Source organism: Xiphias gladius, chromosome 19 (assembly GCF_016859285.1).
Source record: "Xiphias gladius isolate SHS-SW01 ecotype Sanya breed wild chromosome 19, ASM1685928v1, whole genome shotgun sequence".
Lineage (NCBI taxonomy): Eukaryota > Metazoa > Chordata > Actinopteri > Istiophoriformes > Xiphiidae > Xiphias > Xiphias gladius.
The window spans coordinates 21,025,238-21,043,172 of NC_053418.1; the positions used below are offsets into that span (position 1 = coordinate 21,025,238).

General features: G+C 40.4%; 2 protein-coding genes across 3 annotated transcripts; both read left to right on the forward strand.

Moving 5' to 3' along the window:
• The first annotated feature begins 72 nt into the window (after nucleotides 1–72).
• nono (non-POU domain containing, octamer-binding) lies at nucleotides 73–5,309 on the forward strand. The gene has a single exon (XM_040155409.1). It carries the CDS (start codon nucleotides 342–344, stop codon nucleotides 1,599–1,601), a length of 1,260 nt encoding a protein of 419 aa, XP_040011343.1. The 5' UTR covers nucleotides 73–341; the 3' UTR covers nucleotides 1,602–5,309.
• Nucleotides 5,310–6,881: 1,572 nt separating this feature from the next.
• On the forward strand, nucleotides 6,882–17,770 carry npc1l1 (NPC1-like 1). Of its 2 annotated transcripts, XM_040155403.1 has the most exons (21): nucleotides 7,032–7,073; nucleotides 8,862–9,023; nucleotides 9,203–10,114; nucleotides 10,442–10,735; nucleotides 10,824–11,047; nucleotides 11,164–11,264; nucleotides 11,369–11,541; nucleotides 11,865–11,993; nucleotides 12,167–12,349; nucleotides 12,450–12,564; nucleotides 12,750–13,015; nucleotides 13,184–13,273; nucleotides 13,365–13,555; nucleotides 15,302–15,429; nucleotides 15,553–15,682; nucleotides 15,765–15,820; nucleotides 15,926–16,076; nucleotides 16,240–16,471; nucleotides 17,010–17,123; nucleotides 17,296–17,458; nucleotides 17,553–17,770. In XM_040155403.1, the coding sequence occupies exons 1-21, from the start codon at nucleotides 7,032–7,034 to the stop codon at nucleotides 17,768–17,770; spliced, it is 4,074 nt and encodes a 1,357-aa protein (XP_040011337.1). The 2 variants fall into 2 exon arrangements, with proteins under 2 accessions (XP_040011338.1, XP_040011337.1); XM_040155404.1 differs by lacking the exon at nucleotides 17,553–17,770 and having other exon boundaries at nucleotides 6,882–7,073; nucleotides 17,010–17,134; nucleotides 17,296–17,409.
• Nucleotides 17,771–17,935: the final 165 nt, after the last annotated feature.

The window sequence follows — 17,935 nt, forward strand, 5'->3', positions numbered from 1 at the left end:
CCACCGCTACCAAAACAATAACCTAATATATCATAAACTTTAACGGAAATGACATACATCGACTTTTAGAGGCAAGGGGTATGCTGAGCACACATAATATAAGATATAAAAAAAGAAGACAATGGTCTACATTTTTTTTCGTTGTTTTTCTTTCAGATTCACACAGAGGTTACGTCACACATTCATATCCATACGGCGCACTGAATTGAGGTCACAATAGCGTCGCAGCAGCACGCAGCCTCGCCATTTTCGCAGCTCTTTGTGCGCCACTGTCCGCTAAGAGTTTGCATCTTTTATATATCGAGCGATCCGTCGACTCGGGTTTAAATTCTGTTACAAAAATGCAAGGAAACAGAGGCCCCCAGCAGAACCACGGACCCAACCGCCCGGGAGACCAGAAAAAACCGGGAGGAATAAACACCAACGGCCAGCAGCCTGATACCAGCGAGCAGACCAGCCCGAGTGAGGCCTTAACCCTGGACCTGCACAGCTTCAGGAAGCCCGGGGAGAAGACCTTCACCCAGCGCAGCAGGCTGTTTGTAGGAAACCTCCCAACTGGAGTTACCGAAGAGGACATCGAGAAGCTGTTCGCCAAGTACGGGAAGGCCAATGAGATCTTTGTCAACAAGGAAAGAGGCTTCGGCTTCATCCGGCTGGAGACCAGGATCATAGCAGAGATTGCCAGAGCCGAGCTGGACGATACTTTGTTCAGGGGCAGGCCCATACGGGTGAGGTTTGCAACACACGGTGCTGCTTTATCTGTGAAAAATTTGCCAGAGTTTGTGTCCAACGAGCTGCTTGAGGAGGCCTTTGCCGTCTTTGGTCAGATAGAAAGAGCTGTGGTCATAGTGGATGACCGAGGGAGACCCACGGGGAAGGGAATAGTAGAGTACACCTCAAAGCCAGCTGCAAGAAAAGCTCTGGATAAGTGCAGTGATGGTGCCTATCTTCTCACAGCTTTCCCTCGCCCTGTTACAGTGGAACCTATGGAACAGTTCGATGAAGAGGAGGGACTCTCAGAAAAGCTCATAAACAAAAACCAGCAGTATCATAAAGAGCGTGAGCAGCCACCTCGATTTGCTCAGCCAGGTACCTTTGAGTATGAATATGCCATGCGCTGGAAGGCCCTGATGGAGATGGAGAAGCAGCAGTACGAAATGGTGGACCGCAACATGAAAGAGGCTCAGGAGAAGCTGGAGGCCGAGATGGAGGCGGCCAGACACGAGCATCAGGTTATGCTGATGAGGCAGGACCTGCTGAGGCGGCAGGAGGAGCTGCGGAGGATGGAGGAGCTCCACAGTCAGGAGGTGCAGAAAAGGAAACAGGCTGAGCTCCGGCAGGAGGAGGAACGCCGGAGGAGAGAGGAAGAGATGAGGATGCGCAACGAGGAAATGATGAAGAGGCAGCAGGAGGGCTTCAGAGGCAACTTCTCTGAAAGTAGGGAGCAAGACATGAGGATGCATATGGGCATGGCTGCTGAGAATACTCCAGTGATGGCAGGGCCAGGAACCAACAACATGTCTGGAGGAGGCCAGGGTGGCTTCCCCAGAGGCCTCCCTGGACCTGGAGACTATGGACCTAATAAACAACGCAGATTTTGAATCGTCTATTTTTTTCCATTTTCATACTCACTGTATTTTAAAGTTCAGGTAGTGAGCATTACTTTTGAACTTTGAAAACGATTGCATGAATTTTTTTTACTTTTTATTTGTACTTGTTTTAGTACTAAAATGTCAAAACTCTCCAAATGAGCCATGTGTTTTACTTTATTTCTCACGTTAATGTATTTTTAATAGGGATAGAAAATGTTTTTGTCCTGGATATGTTGACTTTTCTGGAATAAATTCATGATTCCCTAAGAATTTTGTTTTATTGAGAATAGACAGACATTCATGATCTCTAAATGTCTTTCAAAGCAGTGAGGGGCCAAACATTTTGATGTACTAAACCCAGACAATTTTTATCTACATGATGGTTTGACATAGAGCGTGTCTCTCTCTGCCTCCATTCTTAATCACTGCTCTCAATTGGATTTCTTGCACTGATTAGAGTATTGATTTTAATTTACACCCTATAATTTCATAGTATAATCTCTGGTGTCGGCAGAATATGGTTCAGAGATTCATGAAAAGTCAAGAATAAGCAGTACAAACTAACATCCAGTATGAAACTTTAGTTATACTTTGCCTTTCAACACAGCTGCAGCTAATGTAGTCAACTGGTCAGTCTGAATCGCAAAGTTAACAAGCATACATTGACAGTAATATTGAGGTTATGTTGGAATTATTATTGTCAATACCTGCTGATGTGAGTCTGATTTCATTAGCTGCGGTGATATGGTTTGGAAAAGGGTCAGTTGGCCATACAGGGATGTCTCTGCCACTCAGCGAGAATAGCAAGCAACAGGTTTCTTTCATATGTTATGATATTTCATAGCAGGAAAAGAACAAGTGCAATTAATATTAACATTGGCTGCAAAACATGTCAGTGTGTCAATGTTATGGTTCATTGGGATCCAGGGGAACAGAGCCATATTTCATGTTTTTAATTAGACCTGTGCTTTCCCTGCCATAGCAAACAAAGTGTGTGTTGTTAAAAAGCTGTAATGCCTCCCGGTTTTTATTGATGGCCGATTCCCTTGGAAATTCACTACCTTCCAACTAGACAGACATTTAGTGACTCATTCACCATCTGACCAAAGAGGATCACTGAATGAAGAATAAAACTCATGCTCACACAGTATAAAGTGACTCAGAGGGTAGTGACACCTACGTACCTACACAGTGACAACAACCGCTGCATATATGACCAACATCCTAAAATGTCACAACTCACTCTAACTAGCATTGACTAATGAGACAAATGGAAGGGGGTGGACTAATTTGAACCAATAGTTGGAGGAAGTAATAGGAAGCTGTTCCAATTCCGATGCATATTTTCTTTCTTTCTTTTTTTTGTCCAGGTTAATGAAACGGGCATATGAGGGTTACCATCCGAAAAATGCGTCCTGCAGAAGGAAGCTAGAGCTTCATGTACAGTTCTGTGAAATGCATAATTTACTCAGAGTTTAAAGGTCAAAGTTCACCAGTCTCAGCAGAGTAAAACAAGTATTTAAAGTTTTTAGACGTTTCAGTTTGCTCCCAGTGCAGATTTCAGTACCAGTCTGTGCCATGTCAGCTGTCCGTCACATACATCAGGCTCTCATGTTTGAGTTTCAAGTAGAAACATCCCTCATCTAGTGACCGGTCAGGATGAAACCCAAATAGAAACACCACGTAGAGAAAGTCCGGTTCGTAAACAAGGCCTAAGTTGATGGAAGCAGACCGAAACTGTTTAGGCTTGCATCATGCAGCGTGCATGTGCCAGGCTACTGCAGAGAAAAGAGCCCGGTTATGTGGTCATATTTTGTGTTGTTGTGGAGGAGTATCAGCAGTTTCACATGAATGATTTAGTCACTGCTCAATACAAACACAACTTCTATAAAAAAGTTTAAGAATAAAGTCAGGGATGTATTAGTGTGAAATTAAGAATCAAATGCAGTTGCTTATAGTTGGTCGTCTTGAAATCAAAAAACATCCTGCTGTTAGATGATTTGACGCCCTCCCTGTTATGAGAGAGATCCTGCTGGTTATTGCAGATATTTGAGGGATCCCCCTATTTCCATCACGCGAAGGGCTTATATCCTTTCTGATAGCCAAGATTTTTCCAAGGAAACTACCCTTCACCCATACCGGAGTCCAGATAACCAGCTTGCTCCACCATCCAGCCAGCACAATAAATAATGGTTGACAAGGACTCAGTGATAAAGAGGGGAAAGTGTGTGTTATCTGGAGTTGAAATCAGTGCAAATAGTTTGGATAGGTACTTTTCAAACGCTCTGTACCTTGGAGGATAGACGGCAAGAGATTTTTTCTACAGCTCTCTCTGTGTAAGCTGTCTTTTTCTAATCAATCAGGAATCTGTTGCTTTCTAGCCCCCACCCTTGAAAAGCACTATGATGTATCAGATTTAACGTGCATTATTATACATGCACAATCGCATAATAATCAAAAGCTTGCATGATTATATAAATTTAATTCATGTCAGACTAAATACATTTGCCCATGCAGCATAATATTGTCAGTGTTTGCTCTGGTTTTTTTTACCTGCCTTTAGATAAATTAGTACAGTTTATATAATATTAAGTCTTATGTTTGAATCTGTTTCCTTTGCAGTTTGCCACAGAAAGATGTAATTACACCCACATTCATCCTAAATGCAATTTGTCAAGAGAAAAGGCTAAGCAGTATCAATGTACATTACATTTAATTGATCGCATTTCTGTCTCATTATCAAATAGTACAATTATGACATACAAATATGCATTGCAATAAAAGTAAAATACATTTTTACTAACAAATTAAACCATTATTTTTGTGGGTACTAACATCTATGAATTGCAAAAGTACTTATTGTGAAAAGTGGCCTCTTTCAGAGTGTTAAAATACCAACAAAATGAATACCTAAACAACAACGACAATGATGATAATAATAATGATAATAATATTAGTTTAAATGAACAATGGTATCATGTTTCATTAACCTATAACATGCTTTCCATTTATAACCATATTCAAATTATTCTCTTAAATGTTAGTTCTCAGATAAATACAGTGTAGCAAAAAAGAACAACAAAAATGACCATGGCATTAAATTCATATTTCTCTACATTATCAAAGTATGCATAACATTTTTTAAATTTAATCTTTATTTAATCAGGCAGTCTAATTGATATTAATATCTCTTTTCCAAGGGAGACCTGAGAAAAAGAAGCAATCAACAAACAAAGACAGCACAACTACATAATACAAGGAACTAAGAAACAAGGAATTAAGGAAAAAAGTTAAAAGAATCATAAAAATCAGATAATAAAGCTTTAAAATCTCCAGGCGAGATGTAAGACTCTAGTTTGAGGGCTGTTTGCAGCTCATTCCATTCAAATGGTGCATAGTACCTGAAACCAGTTTTGCCAACATCAGGAATATCTAGGGTGAAGTAACTGGATCGTGCACTGTAGTTACTAAGTTATGTTCTGGTTGTGTCCCCGATTATTTTAACACCGCTAGTGTCCAGCCACTTCTAAAAAAACCTGGTCTTGATCCCTCTGTCCATAGCAACTATCCACAAATTTATAAGCTTCCCTCTATTTTACCATTACTTTTAACAGTTTTATTTGCTATTTTAATTGTTCACTGTGATTTTTGTTTTGATTGATTGTCTTCCTGCTTTCTCCATTTGTCCTGATCTTGTGAAGCACTTTGATATGGTTGTTTTGAGTAGTACTATACAAATAAAGTTTTTATTATTATTTATATAATCTATTTTGTTTAGCACTGCACTCTTTATAGAAGTTCTTCTGATCGTTGTGTTGTTTTACATTACATGTTGTATAAAGCTTTCCCAGGATGTTATTTCCTTAAGAAATTCAGGTTCTTGCTGAATTTTAGCTAATGTAAAAAAGTAGTTTATGAATGGCCAGAGTCCCTTGTAGATAGGCACTCATAAAGAATGGGTGCCAGAACACACTGCACCTCTCAAGGTTATGTAAAGATGATAAAACGAGTGGGAATAAAATAATTAAGAGATAAATATGAACAAAAATAAATGTATTCATAGAAGAGCAGGGTAAAACAATGTAAATAGAAAAGGTTAAGTACTTTTCAGATGAATAAATCTTGCTCATATTATGATTTCAGTCCTACACAGCCACTGTTAGGGTACTTGCTTACAGTGCAAATTGATAAACAATAGATAAATTGCTACTCATGCTGATAGACCACATGATTTTAAACATGATTTTTTTTTTTTTTTTTTTTTTTGAATAAAGCGCACAGCTTTACACAGAGTATAACAGTTTTTGGTGTTTTGGCCAAGTTACAAAATTCTATGCGTTGCCGTGACTTATCAGCATATGAAAGAACAAGGTGTCTTTCACTATATCTGCCCCATTTCCTCTTGTCTTTTTTTACCATCTCTGTTTATCACAAATTGAAATACTTATGCACTTTCACCCTGATAGCTCTGATGCTCTGATGATCCCATGGTATGACCACGGATCCTTGGTTGTCACAGCTTTATCTCGGCTCTGACCTTGACACATGATAACAGTGATTACAAAGCAGATCCTAGATGGTAGGATGTGATCCTTGAAGAGATTAGTCATATTGTCTTGACATGAAAGCCTGCTACCATCTACAGGCTGTCAGTGGGTTTGAGGTAATACTTTGTAAAAAAAAAAAAAATTATCAGAGAGAAATGTGTCAGGCAATTTAGCCTTAGCTATTCTCTCTGAACCTTGGAGATCACATAGCCTGCACACGGGAGTGTCACTTAGATGATGATCTAAAGGTCACGTTCAGGCCTACTGTAGTGTACTTTACTGTACTTTGTATGTTTGGAACATACACTACCCTAACGACAAAAAAAAAAAAAATCGTATAGGCTGCTGGCTGGGATCAGAGTGATCGGACTCAGAGCAACCAGTGACTATATTTTTATCTGTCTTTAGTAGAAACACCAAAAGTTGCAGAGCTCAGTAACAATGAAATAGTTGAAAACCAGACACACATACAAAAAGTGAAGAACTGGGTGCGGTTGTTGTTTTGGAATCTCCTGTAGTTTCTGCCATCTGCTTTGGATCGCCCCAGCAACCCTATCAAAATCTCTCCCATGTTAATTATCAGACTGAGGAATTGATCATCCATAGCTGTGATTGGCCAGCCGCCGCATCAGACCAGATAAGAAAGGTGAGACGTCACAGGAGTGGTGACATTGGGCATGTCATAATGTTTCTCCTTGCTCAACCCTAATACTGTTAGAAGGACAGACAGACGATAGGAGAGACAGGACAACTTCAATACCACACAGCACCTCTCTCATTATCTTACTTTGTCTAATGCATCTTCCAAGGGGGCAACAGTGATTAATATACACTCCATTTTACTGTACCTGAGGACCCTGACTCTTCTGTTGCTGAAAGACCCTCAGGAATCATGGTTCATGTCATAGCCCTGATCGCTTTTATGACTTGTATGGTAAGTTGGTCGGGTCATCTTTTCTTTGTAATGGTGTACTGTAATATACACACTGTACACCTTTTTCAGTCAACAGTATAATAACCTCACGTTGCTTAGTTCTCATACTCCAGTAAGAAAACTTTATAGGTCTTTACATGGATACGATCTGTGACCGGGATTGAAAAGTAGAGGAATATATGTGATTCTTTTTGTAATTTAAATACTAAATAAACGTAATCACTTACAGATACATAAGGAAAATGATGTAATTTAACTGTAATTATTGATCCAAATGTTGGTATTCACAAAAGGAGTACATTTCAATTTTTTTCAACAGTAAATCACCATAAATGCCAAAGCAAAAACAATATTCCAGTGCTATGTCACACCTCAGCATCAAAAGTCAAGTTTAGGAAAGTGTTCATACAATCAGCAAAGATCTAAGACTTATATAAATGTGTCAGATAAAGCATCACTTGTGGTTGTAAGTTGAATTTGGTGGAAGATCTTAAATGTCTAAATAAAGAACAGATCAAATAAATAAGGTGAAATACAACACACGTTGTAGTGTGTATTCCACTTGATCTATTTGATTTGTGTTTAACAAAGTTCTAGTATTGAAAGCTCTAATGAAATAGCACAAATAATATTTGAATTAGGTAATGTAATGTAAACTGGTAGTAATCTTATAAAAAATGAGATTTAGAATGACATTTCAAAAGTGACACTCACAAAAGTTAGTGATTTTCTTCTAGATTAATGTCTGTTTTCATTCTTCATAGTAAATAGTGTTAACATTTGCAGTTGCGGGGTCCTGTAGTTCTTTTTCTGTCTTTGGTTTTCGTTGATTTCTAAGGAGTGAACATGAAACATAACGTAAATCATTCTCGGATTAATGAATGCACTTTTTCATAAATTATAAATGTTACATTTTACAATTTTGATTAGAAAAAGTAATAATGAAAAATGTATTTAAATGTTGACATTTGCGGACTGGATTATTTATTTAAATTTAGTACATTTTACAAGAGTCTGCGTTGTTTTTGGCTAAGCCTTTTTTTCTTAAAGTTTAAGTCATTTTATTTATGCAGTACATTTGAACAATTGCCAATCATAATTTTTTTACATAGAAGTTTTAAGAAAATAAAGCTAAAATAAAAAGCAGGGGCTTAGAACTAGATTTAAAATACCAATGGACAGAGAAGACCTGACAGTGAGGGCTGTATGAACAAATAATTGTCCATTATACTGGTTTAAATTTGTGAACTATATGGGAAGTCTATAAACTTGTCACACACCAATATTAACTGCTTACTTTTATATAAAAGAGGTTAAATAATTGTAATTAATTTTGGATATAGTAACATATGCAACATATTTGAACCTTCCATTTTATTGTTCATGCAAGGTGTCATGAAGTAGCTGACATAGCAGGACACAGTACAGCTCTTTAGTCATTATGATGCTATTAAGACATTTATGGGTTAATACTGTAATGTCTACAGAAGAAACTTACTGATGGTGAACTTGATAAACCTAATGAAACCTTATGGCAGCTTTGTTTGAAGATATCATCCTAAACTTTTTATTTATGGTATTAATGTTATCTACATATGGCGATACATGCAAGGTAGGGCCGAAAAACTATACATAATATACATCAAAATGAAATGCTAATGTAACATGTAAAGAGTGTGTTGAAATGTCTTCGAGTTGTAAATAGAAACTTCATTTACATGTGTCCTCCTTTTTTCTAGTTGACAGAAGTGTGCTTTGTTTTTGACAATAACTCTATCTTCCACACAGGTGCTGTCAGAGGCCCAACATGAGCCCGGGTACTGCGCTTTCTATGAAGAATGCGGTCGTAACCCGTCGATAACTGGGTCCCTCATTCCTCCTATTGTCCCCTGTTTAAACTACAGCCGTGCCCGACCAGTCACAGGAGCCCACTACACTAAGCTCAAAGAGGTCTGTAGATCCTGCTTACTATTTGAATGGAGCGGAGAATAAGATACAGTAAAGCATTGTAGAGTAGGGCTATTCTTATTCCTCTTAATCTATTCTTAGGAAATGATTTTGAGTATTCAGTTCACCAATAGTGGGCTTGTGTTTGAGTTTTCGTAAAACCACACCTGTTCTTGCTGCAGGTGTGTCCCATTCTGGACCGTGGTGAGTACAACACGTACGCCTGCTGCTCCATCAAACAGCTGTCATCCCTGGAACTGAGCCTGGCCCTGTCAAAGGCTGTGCTGATCCGCTGCCCTTCCTGCGCTGAGAACTTTGCCCACCTGCATTGCATCAACACCTGCAGCCCCAACCAGAGCAAGATGATAAAAGTCACAAAGGTCAAGAATGTCACTCATCTGGGCAAGACAAGGGAGGCCGTGGTGGGTTACCAGGCATTCCTCAGCACCACCTTTGCAGACGCCGCCTTCCAGTCTTGTAAAAATGTAAGGATCCCAGCCACAGGAGGCTTTGCCATCGCCACCATGTGTGGTCGGTACGGTGCCAAACTGTGCACCCCACAGCGCTGGTATGACTTCCAGGGAGACTCCAGTAATGGCCTGGCTCCACTGGACATTGACTTCAGACTGATAAAAGAGGGAGACACTGAGGGACTACCAGAGGGTGTGATTCCCTACAACGGACGTGCTCTGAAGTGTAACGAGACCACACCATCAGGAGGTCAGATCTGCTCCTGCCAGGACTGCAAAGAGTCTTGCCCAAGTGTGCCTCCTCTACCACTTCCTCCCGGCCCCTTTAGACTGTTGGGGACAGATGGCTTCCTTGTGATTTCTGTTATCTTACTCTGTCTCCTGATATTTGCCTTCCTGTTATACTTCTCTGTCTTTTGCTTGGTGAAGTCTAAGAAAAGAGAGGATGAAGAGAGAGGAAAGAGAAAGAGGAAAGGCAAAGACCAGAACAGTAATGATGTGACTCAGCAGGTCGTTCAACCATCAGAGGTGACGTGCGCTGACAGGAACAGCTTGGCAGCTCAAGCTTTCCTGAGCCTAGAGTTTCGGTATTGGGGAACCCTCATGGCCACTTATCCCCTCACAGTAAGTATTTTTAACGCTCAAAATCCGAGTACATGATAGCAGGTACTGATACAGACCTGCTTATTGTTTTATTTGGCAAGTGTGTAGAATTTCTGACTTTGTTGTATCAAACAGGCAGACTGAGAGGAATGGACTGAAAACAAAGCAGAGTTCACAAATTTTTGCAAGGATTGTCTCATTTTTTCTACAAACAAAAGCCATCACAATAATTTGAAGCATATTATAAACATATTCAAATTGTACATGCAATGGCTTCAAGAAAAAAAAAGGTTGTCAGCCAGATAAAGAAGATATGTCTCAGTTGGTAATATTTTACCCTCATTCAAGGTGCTCCTGATTTCGGCTGTAGTCGTGGCTGTTTTCTCTGCCGGCCTTAAATCCATTGAGCTCACCACTGACCCGGTCGAGCTGTGGTCTGCTCCCAACAGCCGGGCCCGCCAGGAGAAAGACTTCCATGACACACACTTTGACCCGTTCTTCAGGACAAACCAGCTGATCTTGACAGCGCCAGGCAGAAAAGGCCACATTTACGATTCTTTGCTGTTTGGCCCGCAGAACTTTAGCGGGCTTGTATCTAAGGATCTCATTATTGAGCTGCTGGAGCTCCAGAAACGAATACAGGTAAAGAAAAACCCAGAATCAAAGTTGACAGTTGACAATGTTTGCAAAAGCTCATCGTATCATTTTGACAATGATGCCTCTTTTTTAGAACATCGAGTTCTGGTCAGAGGATCTGAACCGCACAGCAAGTCTGAAGGATGTGTGCTTCGCACCGCTGAACCCATCCAAGCCCTTACTGACGGACTGTGCAGTCAACAGCTTGCCACAGTACTTCCAGAACAGCCTGGACAACATTAATGCTAAGGTGAACATGACAGAGCTGGGAGTGACCAAAGAGGTGGACTGGAGAGACCACTTAATCTACTGCCTCAAGTAAGGATTCATGAAACGGAATTTCAAATCAAACTGGAAAAAAAGCAGCGATTCAACTACAGTTTCTCAGTTACTTAAACGTAACTCTCCTTTTTCTTCTTCCGTCTCTTCTCAAGCTCGCCCTTGTCCTTCAAAGACATCACTGATTTAGGTATGAGTTGCATGGCTGACTATGGAGCTCCAGTCTTCTCCTTTCTGGCTGTGGGAGGCTATGAGAGTGAGTGACATTCAGCATCAACTTTTACACATGAAATACCTGTACATTCAACACAAAAAGACACTTCTAACTTACCTGAACACTATATGTCTTGCTTCTCCCAGATGACGACTACACCAATGCACAGGCTTTCATCTTGACCTTCTCCCTCAACAACTACGCTCGCAGCAACCCCAAGTTTAAAGTGGCCATGCAGTGGGAGAAAGAGTTTCTTAAAATTGTCCAGGATTACCAGAAAAGCCCTGCCACCAACTTCACCTTTGCATTCATGGCAGAGGTACAGTAACCTATGAAAACTCACAGAATACATCATTCATGTTTCTTGTTATAAAAGATGTTAATTTTATCTGGTAGCCAAGGGGGTTAAGACCCTGATCTCTGGTTTGAGCCTGTGTTGCATGTCAAGTCTCATCTCTCTCCACCTATTTCCTCTGATCTCTGTCATCTCATATCTATTATAAGCAAAAATGCTCAAAAAAAGAAAGAAGTAATCAGTGCCTGCTGTCACAGATTTTCCAATGGGAAAGTGTTTTTCTATCACCTCACAATCTGACCTCTTAAATCCCTAATCCTTGATTTGACGCCCCATTGTCTCCACAGAGGTCTCTGGAGGATGAGATTAATCGGACAACAGCGGAGGATATCCCCATCTTTATGATCAGTTATGCTGTAATCTTTGTTTACATTGCTGTTGCACTGGGGGAGTACTCTTCATGGAAACGCATACTGGTAAGATTTCAGAGACAGTAATGTCTACATTTATTATGATGCAGTATTTCACATTGGTCAGATTTTTTTAGCCACACAAAAGGTGTGGCCTTAGGAATTGTCGGTCTACATATAAAAAATGATAAGGGAAAAAAAAAAAAGGATTCCTGCAGTCTTATCTCTGCATCCTCAAGGTGGACTCCAAGTTCTTGGTGGGTCTGGGTGGGATCCTGGTGGTTGCCTGTTCTGTCCTGGCCTCCATGGGCTTCTACTCCTGGATCGGCATCCCCTCCTCACTGGTCATTCTACAGGTCGTGCCCTTCCTGGTGCTCGCTGTAGGAGCTGACAACATCTTCATCTTTGTTCTGGAGTACCAGGTATGTATATTTGTGTGCACAATGAGTGTACAATATTGATGATTTTGTAAGATGTGTATATAATTTTTAGTGATGTTATCCCACTCTTCCTTCCTTGCAGAGAGATGTACGGAGGCCTGGAGAGAAGAGAGAGGAGCACATTGGTCGTGTCCTTGGAAATGTAGCTCCCAGCATGCTCCTGTGCAGTCTCTCTGAGTCTGTCTGCTTCTTTTTAGGTAGAAACATTCAATTTTTTTTTAGTGTAAAAAAAACTACATGAACAAAGTGCAACAGGTAACACGGACATATTAAAAGGTTTCGCTTCAGTACAGTTCTGTGCACGTACAGTGTGTGGGAAGGGACCATTGTGTTTCCATATAATGTGTTAACCTTGAACCGTGTCTCTGTTCTGCTACCCAAGGGGCCCTGTCCACCATGCCAGCAGTCAAGTCCTTTGCTCTGTACGCTGCTCTGGCTGTGCTCATGGACTTCATCCTCCAGATGACAGCCTTTGTGGCGCTGCTGTCCCTGGATGCCCGGCGGCAAGACAACAACCGCTGTGAACTGCTCTGCTGTGTTACAGTGTCAACCCAGCATCCCAACAAACCAAACGAGGGCTTTCTGCTGCCCTTCATGAGGAAATACTACGCCCCTGTCCTACTGCACCCTTACACCAGGATCATAGTGGTAAAGCTAGTAACACTTCAGCTATAGCATAAGACAGAGGTCACAGTTATTCTCAACCTATGACCTCCGTTGTGCCTAAAACATCATAAAACCCCAGGTTAGAAGGTCATACTTTCTTGTGTTTAACTGGATATTTGTTGAATACATTCTGTCCTGTGTTCTCTCCAGATTTTGGTGTTCATCTTCATGCTCTGCGGATCCCTATTCCTTATGTTTCATGTCACAGTTGGTCTGGATCAGGAGCTGGCTATGCCTAAGGTCAGTAAGCACTGGTATAGTAATATAAATGAACTCCTACGCACTCCTCTTTCAATGTAACCTTACAAACATTATTCTGTTTTTGGTGCAGGGCTCTTATATGTTGGACTATTTCCAGTACCTGTATAAATACTTTGAAGTTGGAGTCCCTGTTTACTTTGTAACAAAAAGGGGCTTCGACTTCACCAGTGTGGAGGGCATGAATGCAGTCTGCTCCAGCGTGGGCTGTGATCAGTTCTCACTAACCCAGAAGATCCAGTACGCCACCACTTACCCTGATCGGTGAGTCAGTGATTTAATTTTTTATAATCTGGACAGGAGAAAATGTAGGCTTTCAAATACTGTTGCTGCTCAACTCTGCATCAACCAGTTCCTCATTTCAGAAGAGTGAAGAGAGATTTTCTGTCCTTGTTCTTTACATCATCATCATTTTTCACTAACACATCCTTGAACTCACTGATATCATAGTAGCAACCTCTCGCATACTAGCCATTCAGATTAGTTAATGATAAACTGAGTTACATGAACGCAACTGAGCAGATAAAAGGTGCCTCTAACTGATTGTGCCATGCAGAGAGCAAACACCATGCGTATCCCCTATAATTACCTATAGTATCCCCTATAGTTACTTTAATTAACATGCTTTTTTGCCAGTTAAGTATCCTGCAGAGAAGTATATATATTTTCCACCAAAAGATAACTCCTGATGCATAAATTAGGCTGTACACCTACAGTAGCAAGAATTATATTACCCAATGTTCACTTTGTGATATAAAGTATGTCTCTCAGGTAACTTGAAGGGCATCATGGGCATTTGACCGATTATATTTAAGAACACACTTTTATTTCCTTGAGATAAGACGGATTCTGAAGCTCACTTATTGTTAGCATTATCAGTTGCTCACCGGCAGATAGCGAAACTCTTCTCATAAAAGGGGAAGTTTGCCATAATTACCATTAATTTAATATGAAATCATTAATATGAAAGCGTAAAGGTTTAGTATACAAATGTTAGCCAAAACTCTGTCTATTAACTTAAACTGACAAAAGTGAAAGAAATATGATACTTTTGAAAAGAAGCTTATTCGCTTCCTTTCAGAGAGTTAGATGATAAGATTAATACCGCTCTCATGTATGTACAGTAGTAGTTACACTTTATTTTTTGTATAGATTTAACAAATGAAATATGTCATGTTAATCAGCGAGTTTTATGGGTGCTGATAGGTGGATTTTGTTACCTTTGGACAGAGCAAGGATAGCTGTTTCCCCCTGTTTCCAGTGTTTATGCTAAGCTAAGCTAATGGGCTGGTGGCTATAGCTTTATATTTAGTGTGCAGACAAGAGAGTGGTATCAACTCATCTAATTCATAGCAAATAAGCATATTTCCCTATATGTCAAACAATTTCTTTCAAGCATAAGACTGATGACAAGGCGAATTCTGTACTTTTGAATTGTCAGCAAATCCTGTGGAAAGACCAAACCCAACAATCAATCTATTGTCCGTGTAGCCAAAGCCTGATATGGGTTATTCCTGTGTGCCATAGAGCTTTATGATTGTCCAAAAACTTTTAAAGACACATTAATAAGCCACACCTTTGTACTGGGTGACATCTTTCTTTGTGACAACATGGACACTGTAGTTTATTTTGAGAAAATACACAATCCTGCTGCTGTAAATACTCACTGGAGCACTGCTTGTGTGTTACTCCACGGCTGAAAATAGTCTCCAGCAAATGCACCATTTGCTTCTATTTGAGTAAGGTTTGCTAAAAAATTTAGTTCCCGGCTGTTTTGGGAAATTGAGTCTTTTAAATTGAAAATTTTAAAGGAAACCATATATTTGTGACCTGATTTTAAAGATTTACATCTCAGTCGCAGCAGGTATAGATGGATGGATGAACGCATTGTTGTTTTTGGTCTATTCATGAGTTTTGTGATTGTAAGAAAAATATAGAATAACACTGTCCTTTAACATGGACACTTGTTATTCCTGTCTTTCTTTAACCCATTGACGCTGTGATCTGTAGGTCCTACTTGGCTATTCCTGCTAACTCTTGGGTGGATGATTTCATCGACTGGCTGAACCCTGGATCTAGATGTTGTCGTCTGTACGCCTTCGGTCCAAATGCTGGAAAGTTCTGTCCTGCAAGTGAATGTGAGAATCACTGCTGAGAAAATATCACATTAACACACATCCTTTAATGTGAATTTCCTTATACAATGAAATACATTACCCTTACTTTATTAACACTCTTATTCTGCTCCCATGTCTCAATAGCTCCCTTGCTCTGTGCTCGTAAGTGTATGGCTACTCCTCAAAATGGCGTCCTCAGGCCTAGTGTGGAACAATTCAACCGCTTCCTCCCTGACTTTCTCGGTAACAGGCCTGACCTTCAGTGCCCCAAAGGGTGTGTATTGATGCTGCACACATACACACAAGACCATCACAACATGGAAACAACATTCTCACTGATCATTTCCTTTTAACAGTGGTCTAGGAGCCTATGACACGGCAGTAGTGAGAGATGCGAGTGGAGAAATTATAGGTAAGTCAACTCAAATGATCTCAAAGCAGTCAAAGATGTTACTGTATGTTCATTTAAATAGAAATGATGCTAATAGGTGAGCCTATTCTTTCCCTCTGTCCCCAGCCTCTCGTTTCATGGCTTACCACACACCTTTAACCAACTCCAAGGAGTTCACTGCAGCACTGCTGAAGGCCAGAGAGCTAGCCCACAACATCACAATGGGCATGAGGAAAGTGCCAGGCACCTCACCTGACTTTGAAGTATTTCCTTACACGTATGTACTTTAAATTCCCAAACCCCTTCGTGTCCCCCTCCCTCTACAGCGATGTGGATGGGTAGTTCCTTTTCAATATTTGAATGGAATTGGTCATTAAATCTAAGCAGTCTGTATTTTCTGACCTTTTTTTTTTTTTTTTTTGCTTCTCTCCTTCTTCCAGGGTAACTAATGTATTTTATGAGCAGTACCTCACTATTGTGCCAGAGGGACTTTTCAACATCTCCCTGTGCTTGCTGCCAACCTTCGTGGTGTGCTGTCTGCTACTGGGTTTGGACCTCTGCTCCGGCCTGCTCAACCTGATTACCATAATCATGATCATCGTGGATACTGTTGGCGTCATGACACTGTGGGGCATCGATTACAACGCAGTGGCCCTTATCAATCTGGTCACGGTAAGAATATGTCTGTGAAGGGGATTAAAGTGGCACTCTGCCAATTTTATAAATGAAGTTGATTTTACTCTTCATGAGGAGTGCTGCTCAGCCTGTAAAGACAGTTGTATAATGTCTCCTGTGGGTTTTTTTCTTTACTCTCTTTTGAGTCCCCCAACTTTATGCATTTGCAATACTAAATTCCTGGAATGTTCCTTTTATAATTTTACCATGTCCTGTAGACATTGATCTGTGATGTTATACTTTGTTTTCAGTAGGGCAAAATGTTTATAATCCATATAGTCACCATTATGTTTCCTAGTTTCATTGTGATCTGATTGCCTTTATTGCATGCAATTTATTTAACGCTCTCGCTTTTGATATTCACAAGTAAAATTGTAGCCTAACCTTTCAGTGATAATTGCTGTTCATAAAAATATAATTATGATATGACAAACATGAACAGAAACATTGTCTTGAGTCTGTAAATAACAATAGGGAATTCATTTATATGGTCATTTCTTACTTGATTAACTTACATTCTCTATGTTATTTGCAGGCAGTGGGCATCTCTGTGGAGTTTGTGTCACATATGACAAGATCCTTTGCGCTCAGCACCAAGCCCACACGTGTGGAAAGAGCTATGGAGGCCACAGCCAATATGGGCAGCGCGGTAAGTAAACTGTAAGCGAAATAGAGCAGACACTGTGAATCGCTCGCAAAATTACAGCAAAAAAATCAGGGAAATAGGCATTCACTTTTAGTGCCATACACAGTTAATTGTATAAACATCCACATACAGTAACTGCTGTCAGAGTTAAACATGTTTATTTTGTACCTTGAAGGTATTTGCTGGTGTTGCTATGACCAACCTACCAGGCATCCTTGTGCTGGCGTTTGCCAAAGCACAGCTCATCCAGATCTTCTTCTTCCGGTTAAACCTGGTCATCACACTTCTGGGGCTGGCTCATGGACTTATATTCCTCCCTGTGCTGCTCAGCTACTTTGGTATGCACTTTATTTTCAGCACGTTTTCTATGCAACAGAGGGCACCAATCAAACTGAGAGCGAGGACTAAATCTCAGTTGTTTTCTTTTCTCAGGTCCTGGTGTGAATAAGGCGGTGCTGCTGCAGCTCCAGGAGGCCAAAGCAAAGGCCAGCCAGGAGCTGGAAGTGAGGAGCAACATGAGACAAGTCTATGAAAACCTGAGCTATGAAGACAATGAGATAAAACAGGACCCAGACTTAAACTCCGCAAACTCCAGCAGACCATCAAAAATGATAGAAAACCAACAGCAGGAGAGAATTGACTGCTTCTGAGCATCGGAAACAAAAACTGTTTATAAAAGCTCTGATAAGTAAAATACCTCTGTAACAAACTGCACAAGGATGGACACAGAAATGGACAGAGAACAAAGAGTCAGGTATTTGGCTCCTCCATATGGAAATCATTAACTTAACTACGTACCTCAATCAGAAATGGAC